General features: G+C 42.1%; 1 protein-coding gene across 4 annotated transcripts in view; it reads left to right on the top strand.

Moving 5' to 3' along the window:
- RNGTT (RNA guanylyltransferase and 5'-phosphatase) overlaps window positions 1-21,220 on the top strand; it is a 272,562-nt gene that overhangs the window by 177,047 nt on the left and 74,295 nt on the right. For 2 of the 4 annotated variants that reach the window (XM_061623301.1, XM_061623300.1), the window contains 2 exons: window positions 18,764-18,864; window positions 19,185-19,286. In XM_061623301.1, coding sequence (XP_061479285.1) covers window positions 18,764-18,864; window positions 19,185-19,281 — 198 coding nt within the window. In that variant the 3' untranslated portion in view covers window positions 19,282-19,286. Of the gene's footprint in view, window positions 1-18,763; window positions 18,865-19,184; window positions 19,287-21,220 lie in introns of those variants that run through there. The other 2 variants (XM_061623302.1, XM_061623303.1) reach the window with 1 other exon arrangement.

The following is a 21,220-nucleotide window of genomic DNA, read 5'->3' as shown; positions in this document are numbered from 1 at the left end:
ATGATAACCTCAGTTGTGTCATTTTAGCTTCTAGTGATAGTCCTGGTTTAATTTGTTCTAACACCCAATTATTTGTCTTTTTCGCAATCCATGGTATGCGCAAAGCTCTCCTCCAACACCAATTTCAAATGAGTTGATTTTTCTCTTATCCGCTCTTTTCACTGTCCAACTTTTACATACATAGAGATCAGGAATACCATGGTCTGAATGATACATTTAATACAATGATGCATTTGAGGACCTTTTCTAGTTCTGTCATGGCTACCCTCCCCAGTCCTAGCCTTCTTCTGATTTCTTGACTATTGTCTCCATTTTGGTTAATGACTGTGCCCAAGTATTGATAATCCTTGACGAGTCCAATGTCCTCATTGTCAACATTAAAGCTACATAAATCTTCTGTTGTCATTATTTTAGTCTTCTTGACGTTCAGCTGTAGTCCTGCTTTTGTGCTTTCGTTTTATATCATTCCTGATTTCTGCTAGTAGTATGGTATCGTCTGCATATCTTAAATTATTGATATTTCTCCCTCCAATTTTCACACCTCCTAATGAAATTTCTGATTTAATTAGCAAACTCCATTCCGGATTGCTGGGGTCTTCCCTTATTCATAGGATTGTTCTGTCTCTCCTTAACTCAGGGAGGGAGTGCTAAGCTAACTGGTAAATCAAATTAGAATGGGGTTTAGTTACTCCCTCTTTAGCACTACTAACACATTCACCCTAACATTTTGTAAACCAAAGCTGCTACCACTTGCTGATTATTTCATTTATCTTAAAGTAGCAGGACTCTCAGACTAGCCATTGGAAATAAGGTGGCACTTTCCCAGTTTTCTAGTCTTTATGTTCCTGAACTGGTTTCTTCCTGTTTCTATTGCCGTTAGTTTTAATGATGGAATAGAGGACAATTTACTGTGCAAAAAAAGAACAATAATTTTTGCTGCTGCTTTAAATCTGAAGGTTTTTAGCTATGAACTGACCTATCAAATAAATAATAGGATTCATTATAATATTTAAATGAAGGTAGCTATGGAGAAAAATTTGTCATGCTCAATGGAATATCAAGTAAAGCTGTTAGTAGGCTTATGAAATGAGATGTTCAATGAGGCCTGAGCTCTGAGATTTAAATGATGGCACACTAGAAGCAGACTTTTAAGCACTGTAATTGCAAATACAATGCACAATAAAAATGTGTTGATCTCGTGGCTTTTACCTGAAGGCTTAAAGAACCATTAAAATATCTCAAAAGTATTTGTATACACACTAATAGTGAACTCAGTTCTCTGGGTGCCACTTCTTATATAGCTTAATCAGCACCATCTGTGCAGAGGAGAGAGGTATCAGCAGGCTTTGGGGTTTATAGAAGTAGAAAAATATTTAAGATACAAAACCCTAAAGGGGGGGAAAGGAAGACCAAAATAGCTCTGGGAGGAGAGTGGGCATGGAATGCTGAGTGACTGTTGGGGGTGATGGAAAGCCAAGAGGAGAGGGAGAATGGAAAGGAGTGCCTGGAAATCTGAACAGACACACTCCATGTTACAACATTTTGTTGCAAGTCCCACTTGCTATAGCTAATTTTTTCAATTTTATTTGCTTTCCATGGTTCTTAGAATCCCCTGAAAACACACCTTTTTTTAACATATCTATTATTCATATATGTGATAAATGTACATAGCCCTCTCTAGCTGACAAAATAGCGAAATTCAATCATGACTTTTGCATTTACTGGCACAGTACTTTAAATTTGAAAATACACATTTTAATATATTAACTCACTCTTCTGTCTGATATTCTAGACAGTACAGTCATGATCTACCAGGAGAATTGCAGTGAGTAATTCTCTAGGACCTCCTCCCTCCCTATATACCACAATCAGAAGCAATTTCTCACAGAGGGAGACCTAAAGTGGCTGCTGATCACTCCTCTCCTGAGATATCTAGGAAATTTGCTTAAGAGATCCCAGTAAATAACAGTAATAATGTGTGCCTCCTCCCTTTATATGAGGGAGAGATATGCAAAATATACAAACCCATCTGCATGGTTCCTTTCATTTAGGACTCACAAAACTAAAGTGAGATTGAATTTGTAAGACCTCTTATCTCTGGAATATATGTAAAAATTGGTATGTGCACCCCAATCTCTTAGCAGTGTAAGATTTCAGGGGTACCAGTGCATACCTTGGGTTTGTTGTCCTTGGAATGAAGGTCACTGGAGACTGTGGTGACTTTGTGATATATGGTTTTATTTATACATGTGTACAGGCAGAGTGTAGGCTGGAAGGTCCACAGCATTAACATTCAGACAGGGCCTTCCCAAAACCATAGCTTTGAATTCTGCACAGAAAGCACGTCAGGCCTCCGCATCTCTTCCCTGGCCAGTTCAAGATTACCACTCCTTTGTATTCCTTCACAGACACAGACCCACACCTTGAATGATGTCACCTCCAGCCAGGGGAAGAGGGAAGTTCTGCCCTCTCAGTCCACCTTCTGGAAGCAGCTCCAGCTATTTAGTTTCTATGGCAATATACCTGCAGTTCTTGGAGGAGACCCCAAAGATTACATCCAGACTAATCCCCAATCCTATAATGGGTGTGTGTGTGTTTGGCCACAGGGAAAGATAAAAGAGGACAATAAAAATTAGTTTATTGAACTGACAGTTCCACTTCAAGATAAGTATCTGGATGTTCTAACAATTAGATTTCAAGACAAATGTCTTAGTAGACATCAAAATAGCAAGACCTCCAAGGACATTACAGCTAAAAGATCGTTTACAGTGCCTATTTGGAAGTCAGTCTGATTGGGTTCGGTAAGTGGTAAGTGGGTGTAAAATGGCAGTCTCTTGCAAAGCAATATTACCTTTCATCACCATATAACTATTTCTTGCAAGCAAATATTTATTTATTTATTTATTTATTTATTACATTTATACCCCACCTTTCTTTTCATGATAGAAACCCAAGGTCGCTTACATATAGTTCCCAGACAGTTTCCCATCCAGGCAGTGACCAGACCTGACCTTGCTTAGCTTCAGCAGGGTGCTGGCCTCATGTGCCTTCAGACCATAGCCTGGGAATATCAAAACAATTTAGAAAAAAAGAAAAGAATTTATAATCTATGCTAAATTTGCAGACTGTAATGATCTATGGGTGTGTGTGTGTGTGTGAGGAAAGGGAACTCATTTCACTTTGTATTTATTTTCTTGATAGTGTTGGCATAAGTAAGAAGTTAGAAGCATGTAGTTAGGGAATTGTTGGAATGCATAGCAGTAGGCAGCACCACTGTTAAATTGTGAGAATATATTTCATGTGCCATCCACAACTGAATGGCTAGATTCCTTTAATGTAGATGGAGATAATAGTGGTGAACACCTTCCAGAGGCTGTTTGCCAAGGGGACTTGACCAAGTGAGACTAATGAATGGAAGGTTTAACTTTTGTATCTTTTCCAAGGTTGGGCAAATTAGGTAATAATGATAATGACTCAGCCATTGAGAGGAAGTAGTTTATCTTGTGTGTGATTTTCCGCTCTCCTCTTATTGACTGTTGAGGGTAAGAACAATGGCAATTCATAGCAGATTGCTGCTGATTAAGCCTCTTGCTGTCATAAGTGTTGGTGTATGGGTAAACATTTGTTTAGAAAATAAAGCAGAGAAAAAACTTGTGCTAAAAATTTCAGCCTACTTGATTTGATTAGCCTCCTGCATTTCCAAATCCCAGGTGTGCTATTCCAGATATGGAATTCTGTTTCCAATTTAAAAAAATATTTCCAGGGATATAAAGCTTTAATATGCTTTATCTTAGATGGAGATATTTGGAAACGCATTGCAGAAATCAGCAGGGTTCTAACAACATTGGAGGTAAGTGGTTGCCACCAAATCAATACCTCGTTGGACCTTTATTTGAAAAAAATGGGGCCCATCTTTGGCTGATTTGTCGTGTCCAGAGTTCTAGAACCTAATCTTAAACTAATTTCAAGGCTTGACTGTTGGTGCAATAGAGAGCTCTCACTTGGAAAAGTTCATATGTAATTTCTAGATGTTATGGGGCAAGGGAATGTTACCCAAAGGATTTGAAATGCTGGAGCAAAAAGCTTATATCCAAGTGACTCTGAAGCAAAAGAGGATCTTTTGGGGAGATCAACAGCAATTTCAATGTGGATGAAGGTGCCTGTCACTGGGCCTTTTGGCAGCATACATTGTTCGCTCTGTGTTGTTAAAACCTGAAGTCTTTTGCAAAATTCAAGGACAGTGAATGTGCCCCCCCCAGATGTTGTTGGACTACAGCTTCTATCACCCCCAGCCAGAATGGCCAGTGGTCAGGGATTATGGGAGCAGTAGTCCAACAACTTCTGGAGGGCACCATGCTGAATGCTCCTGCCATAGTTACTGTCGTGCTTCTAGCAAACACAATTTTACCTTCGAGGAGCAGGCTTTTATATCAGTAATACTCATATTTATGTATAGGGTTTTTTAAAGTAGGATTTATTGATAATGTAAGCATTGGGAAGCAAAAAAAAAACCCTTCATGTGACAGTTGCCTATGAGACTGACGTGAAAAATTATGTCTAAAAGTGCAATTGGTGGCATAGGAAAAGTATATGGCAGGGTTGGGGAACCTTTGGCTCTCCAGATGTTGCTGAAATACAATTCCCATCAGCCCCAGCCAACATGGCCAATAAGCAGGGATGTTAGGAGTTGTAGTCCTACAACATTGGGAGTGCCAAAGGTTCTTCACCCCTGGTGTATGGGGATAGAGAGATGTCAGTTTAATCTTGCAGTAAAGTATGAGGCTTGGTGGAAGGATATGAAGAGGGTGAAGATTATAAACCTTAGGTTTAGTAACTGGGTACTGTATGTTGGAAGTGGGGCAAGAGCAACTCCTGTTTTGTTCTTTTGTTTAAGCTCCAGAGGGAAGATAGAGCTAGGGTCCTTCAGATGGATAGGCTTTGTTTACCTTTTACCTGTGATGCTCTGACTGACTTCCTTTTGTCGCTAGACTGTGACGCCTTTAGGAAAGCTTACCTGCCCCTCCTCCTTCTGCCCTTTCCATTCCTTTGTCCTCCGTCTGTCCAGGAGAGAGGAGACACCCTTTGTCTCTCTCTCTCCGAGCATGGGGCTGACTCCTACACCTGGGAGTTATGCCTCCAACTTAGCTAGTTAGTTAGAACTAGGTTTGCCTTTTCTGTCTATCTACAATGTATTTCTATAAATAAAGTAGCTTTTTCTTATTTTACTAAGTCTCCAGTCTCAGTGATGCTTATGCAGGGTAAAAGCCTGTTTTCTTAGGCAAACACATGCACATGCCGGCACACTCGCATTTCAACATCTGCTGTTACTCTCTGCCACTGTGGTGCTGCTTTTAAATGAAATTAAGCAACACAACTACACACAGTGCAACAAGGGTTATGGGCCCAGCTTACTAAGTTGAATGCAAGTTGTAGCTGAAGTTGAAAGTGCTGCTTGTAATTTACAAGGGAGACTTTAAGTTAGAAAGAAAAGCAGAACAGAGATAGAAAAGATGACTGAAGTAACTTTGCTGGAGAGACGTGTTCCAAGGCTTGAAAAGGATAACTTCGAACTATGGGATTTAAGGTTCAAAGCGCTCCTGGAAGGAGAAGAGCTGGAAGGAATCCTAACTGAGAGAGAACCCTCGGCTAAGGATGCAAATGCAAGGCTGCATGGACATGTAAGCACGCAAAAGTAAAATCTCTGCTTATATCTGCTCTATCAGACCAAGCATCGAATCTGTGCACAGGCTGCAACAGTGTTAGACAGATGTATGAAAAGTTGCAAGAACTTTATAACAAGAAAACAAAGAGCCATATTTTATATTTGTACAAAGAGTTGTTTTCTCTGAAAGAAACTAATGAAGGAGGCAGTCTAGGATTTTAGCTATGTGTCTTATCCAAGCAAGAGTGACTGTAAAAGCAGATTTTTAATTGACTCAGGATCTACCTCACATGTAATGAATGATAGGAACCTGTTTACAATTTTTGAAAATCACAGGCAAAAGATACTGACAGCATCTGGAGAGGAAATTTTCTCTGAAGGAAAAGGGACAGTGGAATTATTGTGTAAAGTGGGACATGAGAAAAGAAAGATAGAATTGAAGGACTCTATGTTCCAGACTTAAAGGACAATCTAATCAGTGTCACCAGGATATTAAAATTTGGAGGCGAATTTCATATTAGTGGAGAATTTTGTCATGTTCAAAGTAAAGGAGTAATAAGTTGCACTGCAAAAGTGAAAGATGGACTTTTAATTCTTGATTACTTGGAAACTATGCAAGCCAATGTGGTCAAGGAAACCAATGATTCTCAATGCCTTCATACTTGGCATAGAAGGATGGGTCATGCCAGCTTAACAAGAGTTGCTGCTCTTGAAAAAAGAGAATTTAGCAAGAGGCTTCAAAGTGAGACAGTGCAATTGTACAGACTTGCAAGTGCTGTATTAAAACTAAAAGTGTGAGACCAAAATTTCCTAAGAAAAGTGAGAGGAAAACCAAAAAGCCTCTAGAGTTAATTCACACAGATCTATGTGGGCCAATGAGAATGCCCTCCCCAAGGTGGAAATTTATACATGCTAACTTTTATAGATGACTACTCCAGGTATACTACAATGTATCTGATAAGGGAGAAAAGTCAAGTACTTCAAAAACTGAAGGACTATGTTAAAATTATGTCCAACAAATTTGGCAGAAAGCCACAGATCATAAGATCTGACAATGCAAAAGAATATGTGTCTTGGGCTATGCAAGACTTTCTCTGTGAGGAAGGCATAGAGCACCAGACTACAGTTGTGTCCAACCCAGAGCAAAATGGGGTTGCAGCACACATGAACTGGACTCTTGGACAAATGATTAATTCCTTGTTGGAAGATGCGCAGTTGCCAAAGGAGTACTGGGGAGAAGCTGCGGTTACTGCCACTTACCTGCAGAACCGACTTCCTGCATCTGCCACCAACAAAACACCATTTGAACTGTGGCATGACAGGATACCAAGTATGTCACACTTCTGTGTATTTGGGTGCAAGGCTTTTGTGCACATCCCAAAGGAAAAGAGGTCCAAACTTGACAACACTGCCAGGGAAGTGATTTTTATTGGATATTCTCCAACAAAAAAGGGATACAGAGTAATAGATCCCAAAACTGGCAAAGTTGAAGTATGCAGAGCTGTCCACTTTGATGAAAGAAAGTGCGCACACCAACCAGAAGGGGCGTCACACCAAACAGATGACAGCGAAAAGGAAGAAGAAGCTGAGTTATTCTTCCACCACAGAAGGTATAACAATATACCTGCAGAGGATGGTGAGGAGTCTGAGGCAGAAGAAGCAACTGAGCCACAACAGGCAACTAAGCCAGAAGGGGCACAGAGCCAGAACAAGCATCAGAGCCAGAAGGGGCAGCCGCAGCACCAGCACCAGCACCCAGATGCTCTGAACACACCAACAGAGGTGTACCACCAGAGAGACTTGCTTACCTTGTGAGAGATGAACTTCTAGAACCAGAGACCTGGGAAGAGATTAAAGCCTTACCCAAAGCCGAAGTTGAGAGGTGGAGGCAGCCAGCCAAGGAAGAGCTGAAATCTCTACACCAAAGTAAAACTTGGACACTAAACAAGCTTCCTCAAGGAAGGAAAGCTGCAGGCTACAAGAGGAAATTCACGAAGAAGCCAAATGCTAAAGAAAAGCCTGTATATGAGTATTGTTACCAAGCCAGATGTGGTTGTAGCAGTGGGATACCTGTGCTGAAGAACCAGCTTGCCAACCAAAAGGGACCGGGAAGTAAGCAAGAATGCAACAGATTCTTGGAGTCAGAAGGGGTGAGTTCACGCACCAAGTACATAGACGTGAAGCACCCACCAGACATGACTGCAGACGCTCTCACGAAAGTCAAGACATTGCAAGCTGCGAGACAAGACGAACCTCGTGGACTGAACCAAACACTCGTTGAGAAGGGGTGTTGGAAGTGGGGCAAGAGCAACTCCTGTTTTGTTCTTTTGTTTAAGCTCCAGAGGGAAGATAGGGCTAGGGTCCTTCAGATGGATAGGCTTTGTTTACCTTTTACCTGTGATGCTCTGACTGACTTCCTTCTGTCTCTAGACTGTGACGCTTTTAGGAAAGCTTATCTGCCCCTCCTCCTTCTGCCCTTTCCATTCCTTTGTCCTCCATCTGTCCAGGAAAGAGGAGACCTCCCTTTGTCTCTGCTCCCTCTCCAAGCATGGGGCTGACTCCTACACCTGGGAGTTATGCCTCCAACTTAGCTAGTTAGTTAGAACTAGGTTTGCCTTTTCTGTCTATCTACAATATATTTCTATAAATAAAGTAGCTTTTTCTTATTTTACCAAGTCTCCAGTCTCAGTGATGCTTATGCAGGGTAAAAGCCTGTTTTCTTAGGCAAACGCACGCACATGCCGGCACACTCGCATTTCAACATCTGCTCTTACTTTCTGCCACTGTGGTGCTGCTTTTAAACGAAATTAAGCAACACAACTACACACAGCGCAACACTGTATTAGTAAGATTTGAGTGTGGGAAAATTGGAGCATTGCTCTTACGTTAGAACTACAGAACCGTGAGGGGAAAAGAGGAAAACTATTGTTTGAATTTATTACTGTCCTTTTATTTATAATAATAATAATAATAATAATTAATTTGTGTGTCGCCTATCTGGCAAATAGCCACTCTAGGCAACGTACATTAAAATGGAATAAAATACAATATTATCAAAGCAGTCATATTAGTTACAATAAAATATTGGACAGTCATCAATACCTTCATAAAACATTTACATTTACAGTATATAATAGATGACAATTCATGGAGACTAACCCATCCCAAGGATCTCAAAGGCCTGTTGAAATAGGCACGTCTTCAGGGCCTTGCGGAATACATCCAGGGAAGGGGCATGTCGAAGATCAAACGGGAGGGAGTTCCAGAGAGTGGGGGCCACCACAGAAAAAGCCCTCTCCCTAGTGCCCACCAACCTAGCTGTTTTGGTTGGTGGGATTGAGAGAAGGCCTTGCGTGGCTAATCTGGTCAGGTGGCATAATTGGTGACGGTGGAGGCGCTCTTTCAGGTAAACTGGGCCGAAACCGTACAGGGTTTTAAAGGTTAATACCAACACCTTGAATCGGGCCCGGAAAACAACCGGCAACCAGTGTAGATCAAATAACACCGGTGTAATGTGATCACGGCGGCGGCTGTTGGTAAGTAAGCACGCCACTGCGTTCTGTATAAGTTGCAATTTCCGGGTCGTTTTCAAGGGTAACCCCACGTAGAGCGCATTACAGTAGTCCAATCGAGAGGTGACCAGGGCATGTACTACGAGCGGGAGCTGTTGAACAGGGAGGTAGGGTTGTAGCCTACGTATAAGGTGTAATTGATACCAAGCTGCCCGGCTCACGGCGGAAATCTGAGCCTCCATGGAGAGCTTGGAATCAAGAACGACCCTGAGGCTGCGGACCTGGTCCTGTAGGGGCAACCACACCCCGCCAAACACCAGGTCAACATCTCCTAACCCTCCCTTGTCTCCCACAAGCAGTACCTCGGTCTTATCAGGGTTCAGCTTCAGCCTGTTCCTGCCCATCCATCCACTCACGGATTCCAGGCACTTGGATACGGTCTCCACAGCCCTCTCCGGTGAAGATTTGAATGAGAGATAGAGCTGAGTGTCATCCGCATATTGGTGGCACTGCAGCCCAAATCTCCTGCTGATCGCTCCCAGCGGCTTTACATAGATGTTAAATAGCATGGGAGAGAGGATAGAACCCTGTGGCACACCACAATTGAGAGGCCAAGGGTCTGAAACCTCATCACCCAATGCTACCTGTTGATGCCTATTGGAGAGAAAGGAATGGAACCACCGTAAAACTGTGCCTCCCAATCCCAAACTCTCCAGGCGATCTAAAAGGATACCGTGGTCAACGGTATCAAAAGCCGCTGAGAGATCCAGGAGGACAAGGAAGGTGCATTCTCCCCTATCCAATGCCGTCCTCATATCATCTACCAGAGTGACCAAGGCTGTTTCAGTTCCATGTCCAGTCCTGAAACCCGATTGGTATGGATCTAGATAATCCGTTTCATCCAAGTGTGTCTGCAACTGATTAGCCACCACTCGCTCAATGACCTTGCCCAAGAATGGTAAATTTGAAATTGGGCGAAAGTTGTTTAAAATTTGGGGATCCAAGGAGGACTTCTTTAAGTTGGGCTTAATAATAGCCTCCTTGAGGGCTAGTGGCATAACACCCTCTTGCAAGGATGCATTAACCGTTGCCTTGATCCCCTCGCCCAATCTCTCTTTGCCGCTCATGAGGAGCCACGATGGGCAAGGATCAAGTAGACAAGTGGTAGGCCTTACAGATGAGAGCACCTTGTCCACATCCTCAGAAGGAAGAGGCCGAAATCATTCCCATTTGACCGGTTTGCAACTGGCCAACTCTAGCTCACTCACTGTATCCACGGTGCACGGAATCGAGCTCCTCAGGTGCTCGATTTTATCAGCAAAGTGCTTTGCCAATTTGTCACAGGAGGCCTTGGACTGTTCCAAGGGTTCCTGAGCAACTGGACCGACCAGGCTTCGGACCACCTGGAACAACCTCCTGGGACAACACTCTGCTGATGCAATAGAGGCAGCAAAGAATTCCCTCTTTGCTGCCCTTACCGCCACCTGGTAGGCAGCTATTGCTGCTCTAACCTGTGTCCGAGCATCTTCGGAGCGCGACTTCCGCCACCGGCGCTCTAGTCGTCTCACCTCCTGTCTCAGAGTACGCAACCGTGGTGTGTACCATGGTGCTACCTGAGTTCTATTCAGGGGGAGAGGAAGTTTTGGAGTCACTTGGTCTAACGCCCCGGCGATCCTCTCGTTCCACTCCATCACCAGGGCTTCGACCGGGCGACCTTCAGCAGGTTCCAATTCCCCAAGCGCTGTCAGGAAACCATCTGGATCCATCATGCGCCTGGGGCGGACCATTCTAATAGGACCTTTACCCCTGCGGAGGGCGTGCGGCATCGAGAGATCTATCTTTGCCAGATAGTGGTCTGACCATGACACGGGGGTAAAAGAAATAACCCCTAACTTCAGCACACTACCCTCCCCCCCTGGGACAAATACAAGGTCAAGAGTATGACCGGCTACATGGGTGGGCTACATGGGTGGGCTCAATATTACTAAGGCGCAGTTCCCAGGAAGCCATGGTTTCCAGGAAATCCCGAGGGGCTCCGATGAGAGTGGTCTCGGCATGTATGTTAAAGTCACCCAGAACTAACAGCTCCGGGGACAACATTTGCACATTTATTTATTTAGTTTTGATGGTAATCTGAACAAGTATTATATCAGATACACTGATAACAGTGAAGACCATATAACTGTAACGTACCCAGCAATATTGAAGTGGTTCAGTGGCATCTGTATAGAAAACCTTCTATAACCCATTTATTACATTTTTGTCCCACCTAAAGAGTTCAGAGCTATGTATCTTGTCCGCATCCACACATTTTGTCCTGACAACAACCCTGGGAGGTAGGCTCAGAGCTTGGAAAAGTTACTTTTTTGAACTACAACTCCCATCAGCCCAATCCAGTTGCCATGCTGGCTGGGGCTGATGGGAGTTATAGTTTAAAAAAGTAACTTTTCCAAGCTCTGGGTAGGCTAGGTTGAGAGAGAGTGTTCTGGCCCAAAATCACCAGTGAGCTTTGTGGAAACAGGGGTTTGAATTCAGGTGTCCCCAGTACTAGTCCAATTCTCTTAACTATAGCACCATGCTGGCCCAAACTGCAGTTACAGCTTTTTGAAACTGTGATGTTCCTTTGTGATTGCTGAGGCAAATGATTTCACACAAATTCAAGAAGAGTTGAACAATTGGTTATATTCTGTAACACACGTTTTCAAATAAATGAGTATACATACATTTAAAAATGACGTTGGAAAATATAATATCATGCCACTACACAGGCAGAGATGGCTAGTAACAACAATTACCCTCAGATATTGCATTTTGGTAGCTCACTGTGGGGGTTGTCCAATCAGTGAATGAAGCTAAAATTCTCTTGGGTGCAGCAGTCTAAGATCCACAATGAGATAAAGACAACATTCATTGAATTTGCTATTGCATTGAATGGCTTTATAAAAGTAAATTGCAGGCAAGGAGGGATGTGTGCTTTTTGCCAGTGCAGATTGCAGATACAGGGCACTGATCCAGATTGGGATAGAGGGGTTTGAACCCTTTGTCCAGACATCCCCCCCACCTGCTATTAACATTGGAAAAAATGTGCCCATCCGTCTGTGATAATAATATATTTTTAATTATTTTTTTAAAAGCCATTCACGCAATGTGAATTGTTACATCTAGTTTAGCCCCAAGATAGAAGGTACAGATTGAGCTGCAAACACCCACCCATTCATGCCAGAGGTGAAGACTTCTCTCCACTAGCCATGATTATTTCCACTGAAATGTGTTTTCTTTGACTTAAAATGTGAACATTTTCATGATGGGCATTGCATGAATAAAAGCTTTCAGCTACCACTATGTCTACTACAGTATGGTTTTTAGAGTACATAGAGATTAACTAATTTCTAGCAATTACTTGTAATGCTGCACTTCTTGGCAGAAATTGTGTTTCTGAAGATCATTATGCCTGAAAAGTTCTAATTTTCTGTGTCTTTTATCACTCGGGCATCAGCTTTAGGTAGCTTTGTTTGTTTTAAAAACAAATGGGCCGATAAGATTAGTGGTTTTCATACTGTGTTCTGAGGAACCCTGGCGTTTCTTGAAGCTTATTAGAAACACAGGAAGCTACAGTGTACTAAGGCCATTGATCAATCTAGCTCAGTATTGTCTACACTGACTGGCAGCGGCTTTCCAGGATTTTAGACAGGGTTCTCTCCCAGCCTTCCCAGGAGATGCTGGGGATTGAATCTGGGACATTCTGCACACAGAGCAGATGCTCTGCCACTGAGTTACAGTCCATCCTCAGTGAAAAGCTCAGTAATGGCAAACAGTCTTCCTTGGAAGACAGTTTACCCACCACTCCTGATCTTTCCCTGCAGCACAGAATTGCAGAGAAGCAATAAATGAATTTTTGCTCAAGAAGGTCAATAGTATATCCTGGCAGTTGGTGTTATGTGTGTGTATCCTAGATGATGCTCCCAAATTCTGCCATTGAGAAAGCAAGCCTGCAACATAAGGCTAGCTGTCACCTGGGACAGAACCTTTATTCTCTCCCAGTCAAGTTGAGTTTTTCCTTTTTCATCTGACATCTTACATGCACTAGATAAGAGGGGAAAATGTGGTTAATTTTTAAGGTTATAAATACCAGTTTTACAACCTAGCTATGTAATGTTACAGTAAAATTGTTCAAGCAACAGTTTTTAATTACTTGATGTCATATTGAATGTAAAACCTCCTATCAGCTGTTTAAATAGGACACAGAGGAATATGGTAGTTCAGATGGCAAAGACGTACACTTACTATGGCATGTAAATGAGATTGGGAAGGCTTTTGCCAGAAAATTACTTCGTAACCCGGTGTCTTTCAGGCTACATTCTTAATACTGTAAGTAATGATTCTGAATATTGTGGCTGGCAATATTTACTAGATGAAAACAAAGGACCATGCTCAAACAAGTTAAATTCAGGAATGAAAATGTCTGTCCGAGTCCAGGGAAGGACATCACAATATTTTAAGTCAGTTGACTGGAGAAGAGGATGAAGCGATGGCTCTTCACCTCCCTAGTGCTACCACTTTAATCCTCAGAACATGACCAAGTAGAAAGAAGGTCTAGTCCTGGAGTGTTTAATCTGGTCATATCTAGAATGAAACATGGCCACTTCACCCTGCTGCAAATGAGACAGGGAGTGCCTGCTGGTGAATAACATAATGTATTCAGCTGGCAAAGGGTGGCACCCTCTTTCTACTTGGCTATTAAGCTGTGGAAGAGAGCAGCAGTGTGAGCATATGAGGAGAGGGCCCTGTTTCCATTTCTCTCAAGTCAATCTAGAAATGCTTCCTAATTTCAGAACGTAGTATTATTTTTGTACATGAATTCATACTTCTATGTTGTTTCACTTTGATAATGCACCATTGTAGAGTCAGTTGAGAAATATTACCTTGTGGTAATATTCTCTGGGACCAACTGAACTATCTATACCAAATTTATTTATTTATTTATTTATTCGATTTCTTAGTCGCTCATCTGGCTGGCTACCCAGCCACTCTGAGCGACGTACAAAGCAAAAAACATATAAAACATAAAAAACACCAAACACTAAGCAAGAAAGCTAAACAATAACATAAAAACTAATTCAGTTACAATAAGGCTTCTCATCTGTATAGTCCAAAATGTGCGCCTTCAGATGGAAACTCGTGATGTGAGTCTTCCCACCCTTGCACAAAGACCGGTGTGGGTGATAGTCCATATGCAAGACCGAAAAACAACACCCCCTCTTGATCTCAGCATCCAACATCCAGTACATTCAGCGGGGGGTGGGGTGCAGCAAACAAACCCCTTAAAGTCGTGACTAACAGGGAAGTTCTCTTCAGAAGCCAAAAACAAAGGCATTAAGATGTAAACACTGCCGATATTAAGGGCAAGCATACAGAGGTCAGATGGTAAGATAGTAGCGGCTGCAGGGGCGCTTCCCCGCCCTCAGCATTCACCAAAAGATCATCGCAACAGCATAGTGCTCCCAGGGACAGGCCGCGGCATCAGACCCGCCAAAAGGCGACAGCCCCAGCCCAGCTCCAGCTCACACTCTCTTTTTAAAATGCTCTCATTTCTGTAGGTTTGCTCAATTTTTCACACTAAAATGCGGTGACCAAACAACTGATGCAATGAATGTGTCTGTTTCAAAAGCTTTTAAATGTAGTGGTGCTCTTGAGTTTTCTTGATACTTGATTTTTGGAGTGAAATATGCCATTTTGCAGAGCCCGAACCTTTTGCTTTTATTTGAATGATGGCGTCTTAGAGTTAGGATTGTTAGTTCTCATTTGGCACTAAAATTCCCATAGTGCTCCTAATTTTTTAGCATCACCCTTTTTGAAGTAGCATTTGGTGAGAGCATGCTTTATTTAATCTGTGATGCAGGATGAAAAATTATCCATGATCATAGTTTTCTTTGTAAAAATTTCCAATTCTGCTCCTGATCTTGCAGTGGACATTCTTCCTTTCACAAATGTGGACAGAGAGATTCTTTATGATCTGCACTGATTTTAACCACTGATTTTAACACTGTACTGATTTTTTTAAAAGTTTCTTAGAATTTCCAAGCAACACTAGGCACTTTCAGTAGGTGGGTATAGAGATGAGTATTTAATAGGAAGGAAACTACTCTCTACCTTTCCATAAAGTTATACATTGGAACATGCTGGGTTGTATCCAGCAGTGTCTCTCTACTGACAGAAGGTAGTTTGATCCAGCAGAGGATTATGTCAGTGGAATGGGCAGCCCCCTCACCACCTTCCATGCTGTTCCAAAGGATCCCCCAACCATCTGGAGCAGATTGGGTGTGGAATTGACAAAAATAGCCTCTCTGTCTGTTCTGTTGATTGAAGTCTCTGCTTGATCGAAGAGTCTTCTGTCGGTGGAGAGACATCATTGGATATAACACGTTGGACATAATTGTTAAACTTGTGTGCACGCATCTTGGCTGAAGGTGGGACATGTGGCATCAGACAATGGTACTAATATACTGAAGGCAGTAAGGGACTTGGAGCATGAGCATGTTCCATGCACAGCATACTGTATTAACCTGTTAATCAAGCCTTTTTTACACAGAAGGGGCATGGGAGTTCACAGGCTCTAAGAAATGCAAGAAAAATTGGTGACTATTTCAGCCACCTGGCTAGAACATGCTAAAAACTACAACAGCAGCAAGTCTCTGTAAACTTGCTCTCAGGGCTGTGGAGTCGGAGTCGTGGAGTCAGAGATGGGAGCAATTTTGGGTGGAGTCGGAGTCGGTAGAAATGTACCGACTCCGACTCCTTCATAAATGGCAAATGTATATTAACTAGTAATAACAAATTTACTGTAGTAAAATGGTAGCACAAGGCATTTCATCACCACCACGTGAATCCAGAGCTTGGAAAAGTTACTTTTTTAAACTACAACTCCCATCAGCCCCAGGGATTGGGCTCATGGGAGTTGTAGTTCAAAAAGTAACTTTTCCAAGCTCTGGATTCACATGGTGGTGATGAAATGCCTTGTGCTACCATTTTACTACAGTAAATTTGTTATTACTAGTTAATATACATTTGCCATTTATGAAGGAGTCGGAGTCGGACAGTAGAAAAATAGAGGAGTCGGAGTCGGAGTCGAAGGTCTGGCATACCGACTCCACAGTCCTGCTTGCTCTGCCAAAAACCTCTTCAAGAAGTTTCCACCCAATTGATTTCCATATTTTGCATGCTAGAGAGAAAGTATATCTAGCAGCTGCACAGGCCATGCAGACCTTGAGATTGCATCCAGTGAAGGTGGTTTATGAGGACTCTGGCGTACCTCCTTAATTCCTTATAAGGAACACACTAATTTGAGTTGCTTGTTTTTCATACCTTTTCCAGATACTCTTTTTGAGATGGAGCATAAGATTTGCTATTTTGTACTACAGCCACAAACAGAGAAAATGTTTTCTTTGGGTGGTATCCAACTAACATATCCCATCAGCACAAGGATTTCCACCTCTGCTACAGAACTCCCCCTGTCCTCCTCCATGTGCCCCCTAAACCTGTTTTAGGGATTCCCCCAACCCTCTGGAACAGATTTGGGATGGGCATGGGGCATGTGCATGGAGAGAAGAGGGGGAAAGCTCTGTTGCACAAGTGTAAGGTTTGGTGCTGATGGGACATGTTAGTTGGATACCACCCACTGAAACAAAAAGCTGTTTCCTGATAGGGTCAGAGGTGGTGGTGATTTATCGCTGCGTATATGAAATTAGGATTTTTGTCTCAGTGAGTATCACTTTTCATTTGCTTACATTGTATCTCACTTACTATGTTGTTGCTCAGTTACCCAGTTTGTAGAGATCCTTTTGGAGCTATTTGCCATCTGTTTGACTTGTCTGCAATCTTGACTACTTTCTTGTTCACCTCTGCCTCCAAATCATAGCAACAGTCCCAATTGTTCTTACAGTTTTTGGTGTTTTTATTTTAAATGTTGTAAGCTGCCCTGAGTAAAGTTTTGCACCAGAAGGTCAGGGTATATATGTCCTAATAAATGAAATAAAGGCAGATTTGTCCATGCTTTACAGTTGGATGGGAAGTGATTCTTGTTCCTACTTCACTGTTGCTCAAAAAGTTAGTTGACTGCATGTTCCTTACAGTTAAGCTCTCATACTTGATAAAAAGTGTGAAGTGAAAAGTGAAAAATAAATTGGTGCTGAGAGTGTCCAGCATTTGTCGCACCAACCAATGCAGAAAGGGAAATTCTGATTGAAATGAAATCTATATAATTTGAAATTTTAGAGTATTGGCCAGATCCTGTGCACAGTTAGGTATGCCTAAACCCATTAAATTTCACTAAGCCCATTAACTGTGCATATGAGTGGGCTGCTTAACATCTGAAAAGCAGGATATAAATGTATTAGATAAAATAGTTTTTTCACCTGTCCTATAACTTGTTCATTTTTTTATTTCAATTTGCTTATTAAGCATGCATGTGTTTCCTTCCAGGTAGTAGTCAGGTTCCCCACCTGTAGCCTGCTGCTTTCTAATATCTCCCACAGAATTGTGGAGGCCGTAACATGTGCTGCCATCATCAGCCTTGATGAATTAGCAAGGTCCATAGGTCTGATACATAGAAAAGTAAATAAGTTGACTAGCTGAAATCCACCTCATCCACCTTTCTTCATACAGCTCACAGTTAAACTTTGGATTTCACTTCCACAAGATGTAGTAATGGCCACCAACTTAGATAGCTTTAAAAGGGTCCTAGACAAATTTATGGAGGATGGCTATCAATGAATACTAGCCATGATGGCTGTGGACTACCTCCAGTATTAGAGGCAATATGCCTCTGAATGCCAGTTGCTGGGGAGCACGAGTGAGGAAGAATGCCGTTGGATTGATATCCTGCTTCCCATAGGCATCTAGTTGGACCCTGTCAGAACAGGATGCTGGATAAGATGGGCCTTGTGATTTGATCCAGCAGGGCTCTTTTTACATTCATATGTGCCACACCCCCAAGGGGATTCCATCAATCCGCCTGTTGGTGTGTTTGGTTTTTGGTGGAGGTGGTGGTGATTGAAACCGCTGTGGCTGTTGCTGAGGAAGCTGCTGCTAGAACCAGAACTGTTAAAACACTGCTCTGTGGCTCCCTGCATTAATTCACACTGCTGTATTGTGACCCATGATGTTTTTGAGTCAGAACTCTACGTGCACACTGCTCAGAAACATTTCCAGTCACTTTCAAGGCTGCTGCCTGAACTTGTGAAAATCTTTGCAAAATGACTCTCCCCACCCAATTTCAACTTTTCCCTAATTAAATGAATGCTTTTTCTAGACATTGGTTGAATTTCAAACTCCCCCCCCCTTTGACGCACAGTTTACTCAAAGTTTTGAAATAATCCTGAGAAACTTCAGAAATCAGTTTCTTATTTTCTTTTGGTATATGTTTAGTTGTCAGTATAATTTTGTGGAAGCTAATTATTTTTAGATCATATAGACTGTGTGTTTTATTATCCCATCACCTTTCTGAATTGCATATTGTTATATTTATAACAAATCCTGGCTTTTAAAAAAATGTGTTTTCTTTCATTTTTCTTACTTTATTTTTTGTTTTAAGAAATACAAGCCTGGACGATGTGATGACATTTTGAAATGGAAGCCACCCAGTCTGAATTCAGTGGATTTTCGCCTAAAAATAACAAGAGTTGGTGGAGAAGGGTATGTAAACTCTTCCCATTCATCTTATTTTTAGCCTCAATTTTTTATATAACTGGACTGTGTACTGTTGGAAGAAAGGGTATGTTGCAGGCAAGTAGGCTGGGGGCAAGGAAGCAGAGCCCATGAGATTGTGATTAAAGGGAGGGATGGTGCTAGTGAGTTGAGAAGCCTAGACTGATAGAGCACAAAAGGAGAGAGCTTGGAGAAAGAACAGAGGAAGGAGCTGTCTGAGAAATGAAAGGGTCAAGCAGAAAGTGGGTCTGGAGAAAAATCACACATGGACCTATTATCCAAAGGGGTTCTTCCCTTTCATCTTATAGGTACAATTGCCTAAAAATAGGCTATCACCTGTTGCCTGGCTGGAAGGAAGTGAATACTGAAAAGAATTATGGAGGTCATAAGAATTCCCAATGTTGATTTGAAATAACTAGTTTAATCTTCAGCTGATCACTAGTAACTCTTTAATTAAAATAAATTAAAGCATCTCTTTTGAAATGTCTTGAACAATTACTGTTTCTCTGATTTTTATATTTCAAGTTTCAGTCAATGGGTTGTATTCAGCTAAGTCCTGCTCAGAGTTGACTCATTGAAATTAATGAACCTAAGTTAGCCATGTCTATTAATATCAATGTGTCTATTCTGAGTAGGATTAATTTTTATTTTATTTATTTATATCCCACCCTTTCTGCCAGAAGGAGCCCAGGGAGGCAAAATAAGTGATAAATCACTAAAAACATGTATAAAACAAAGCATCTTAAAAAAAACATCTTTAAAAATCTGTAAAAAAAAAAATCTTACAAACAATTCAAACACAGATGCAGAATGGGATAAGGTCTCTATTTAAAAGGTTTGTTGAAAGAGGAAGGTCTTCAATAGATGCTGAAAAAACAGAGACGGCGCCTGTCTAATATTTAAGGGGAGGGGATTCCAAAGGGTGGGTGCCACAACACTAAAGATCCGCTTCCTATGTTATGTGGAATGGACCTCTTGATGAGATGGTATCTGCAGGAGGCCCTCAACTGCAAAGCACAGTGATTAGCTGGGTATATAAGGGGTAATATGATCTTTCAGGTATCCTGGTCCCAAGCTGTATAGGGCTTTATTCAGCAAAACCAGCACCTTGAATTTAGCCTGGTAGCTAATGGGCAGCCAGTGCAATTCTTTCATCAGTGGGGTAACATGTTGGCGATGTCCTGCCCCAGTTAGCAGTTGTACTACCACATTTTGCCCCAGCGACAGCTTCTGGACCAACCTCAAGAGCAGCCCTACATAGAGCGCATTACAATAATTCTGCCTGGAGGTTACCAGTGCATGAACAAGTGATCAGGCTATCCCAGTCCAGAAATGGTCATAGCTGTCTTACCAGCGAAACCTGGTAAAAGGCACTCCTAGCCACCGAGGTCACCTGGGCCCCTAGCACCAAAGATGAATCCAGGATCACTCTCAAACTACAAATCTGCTCTTTCAGAGGGAGTACGACCCCATCCAAAGTAGACAGTTGACCAAATATCCAGACTCGGGAATCACCAACCCACAGCACCTCTGTCTTGCTCGAATTTAGAATCAGGTTTTTTTGGCCCTCCTCCAGCTCACCTCCGAGTCCAGGCACTGGTCCAAGGCTTGCACGGCCTCTCCTGATTCAGATGTTACCAAGAAATAGAGCTGGGCATCATCAGCATACTGCTGAAACCTCACCCCAAATCTTCTAATGACTGTTCCTAACAGCTTCATATAAATGTTAAACAGCATTGGGAACAATATGGTTCTTTGAGGCACCCCACAACACAACTGCCAGGGCCCCAAAAGATAATCACCCAATGCTATTCTCTACAACAGACCCTCGAGATAGGATTGGAACCACTGTAAAACAGTGCCTGTGATACCCATCTCACCAAATTGCCTAAGAAGTATACCATGGGCTAGTACTGAACATTGCCCTTAAAATCTTTCTGTAGCAGTTATCAGCAGTATGCCAACTGATCAGTAGTTTTGGGTGTTGCACTATAGATTTCTAGGCGGTGGAGCTACTTCCTCAAATCTACTATTTCAAAAACATTGGTTAGGTTTAGTGACACCTGGTTGATATGTCCTAAAAAGAGGTCTGTTCTGATGTTCTGCTAAACATTTCATGTTGCATATTATTAGAAGTTCAGCTGCAGTACCACCATAGGCAGCGTAATGACTGAATTATCAGTTTATGAACTGTTATCAGTCAAACTGATATCAACATCTGCTGCTGAGGCTACTGCATTCGAGTAGTATTGAAATTGGATCCTCATCAGAAACAGATACGTTTGAAAAGTACACCCCTTGAAGCTGCTATTAATAGTTAAGTGTGTTTTCTCCTTTTCTGCCA

The sequence above is a fragment of the Rhineura floridana genome, chromosome 4 (genome assembly GCF_030035675.1).
Source record: "Rhineura floridana isolate rRhiFlo1 chromosome 4, rRhiFlo1.hap2, whole genome shotgun sequence".
Taxonomy (NCBI): domain Eukaryota; kingdom Metazoa; phylum Chordata; class Lepidosauria; order Squamata; family Rhineuridae; genus Rhineura; species Rhineura floridana.
Note: the sequence above shows the minus strand (reverse complement) of the source record. Positions and strands in the feature narration are given on the sequence as shown.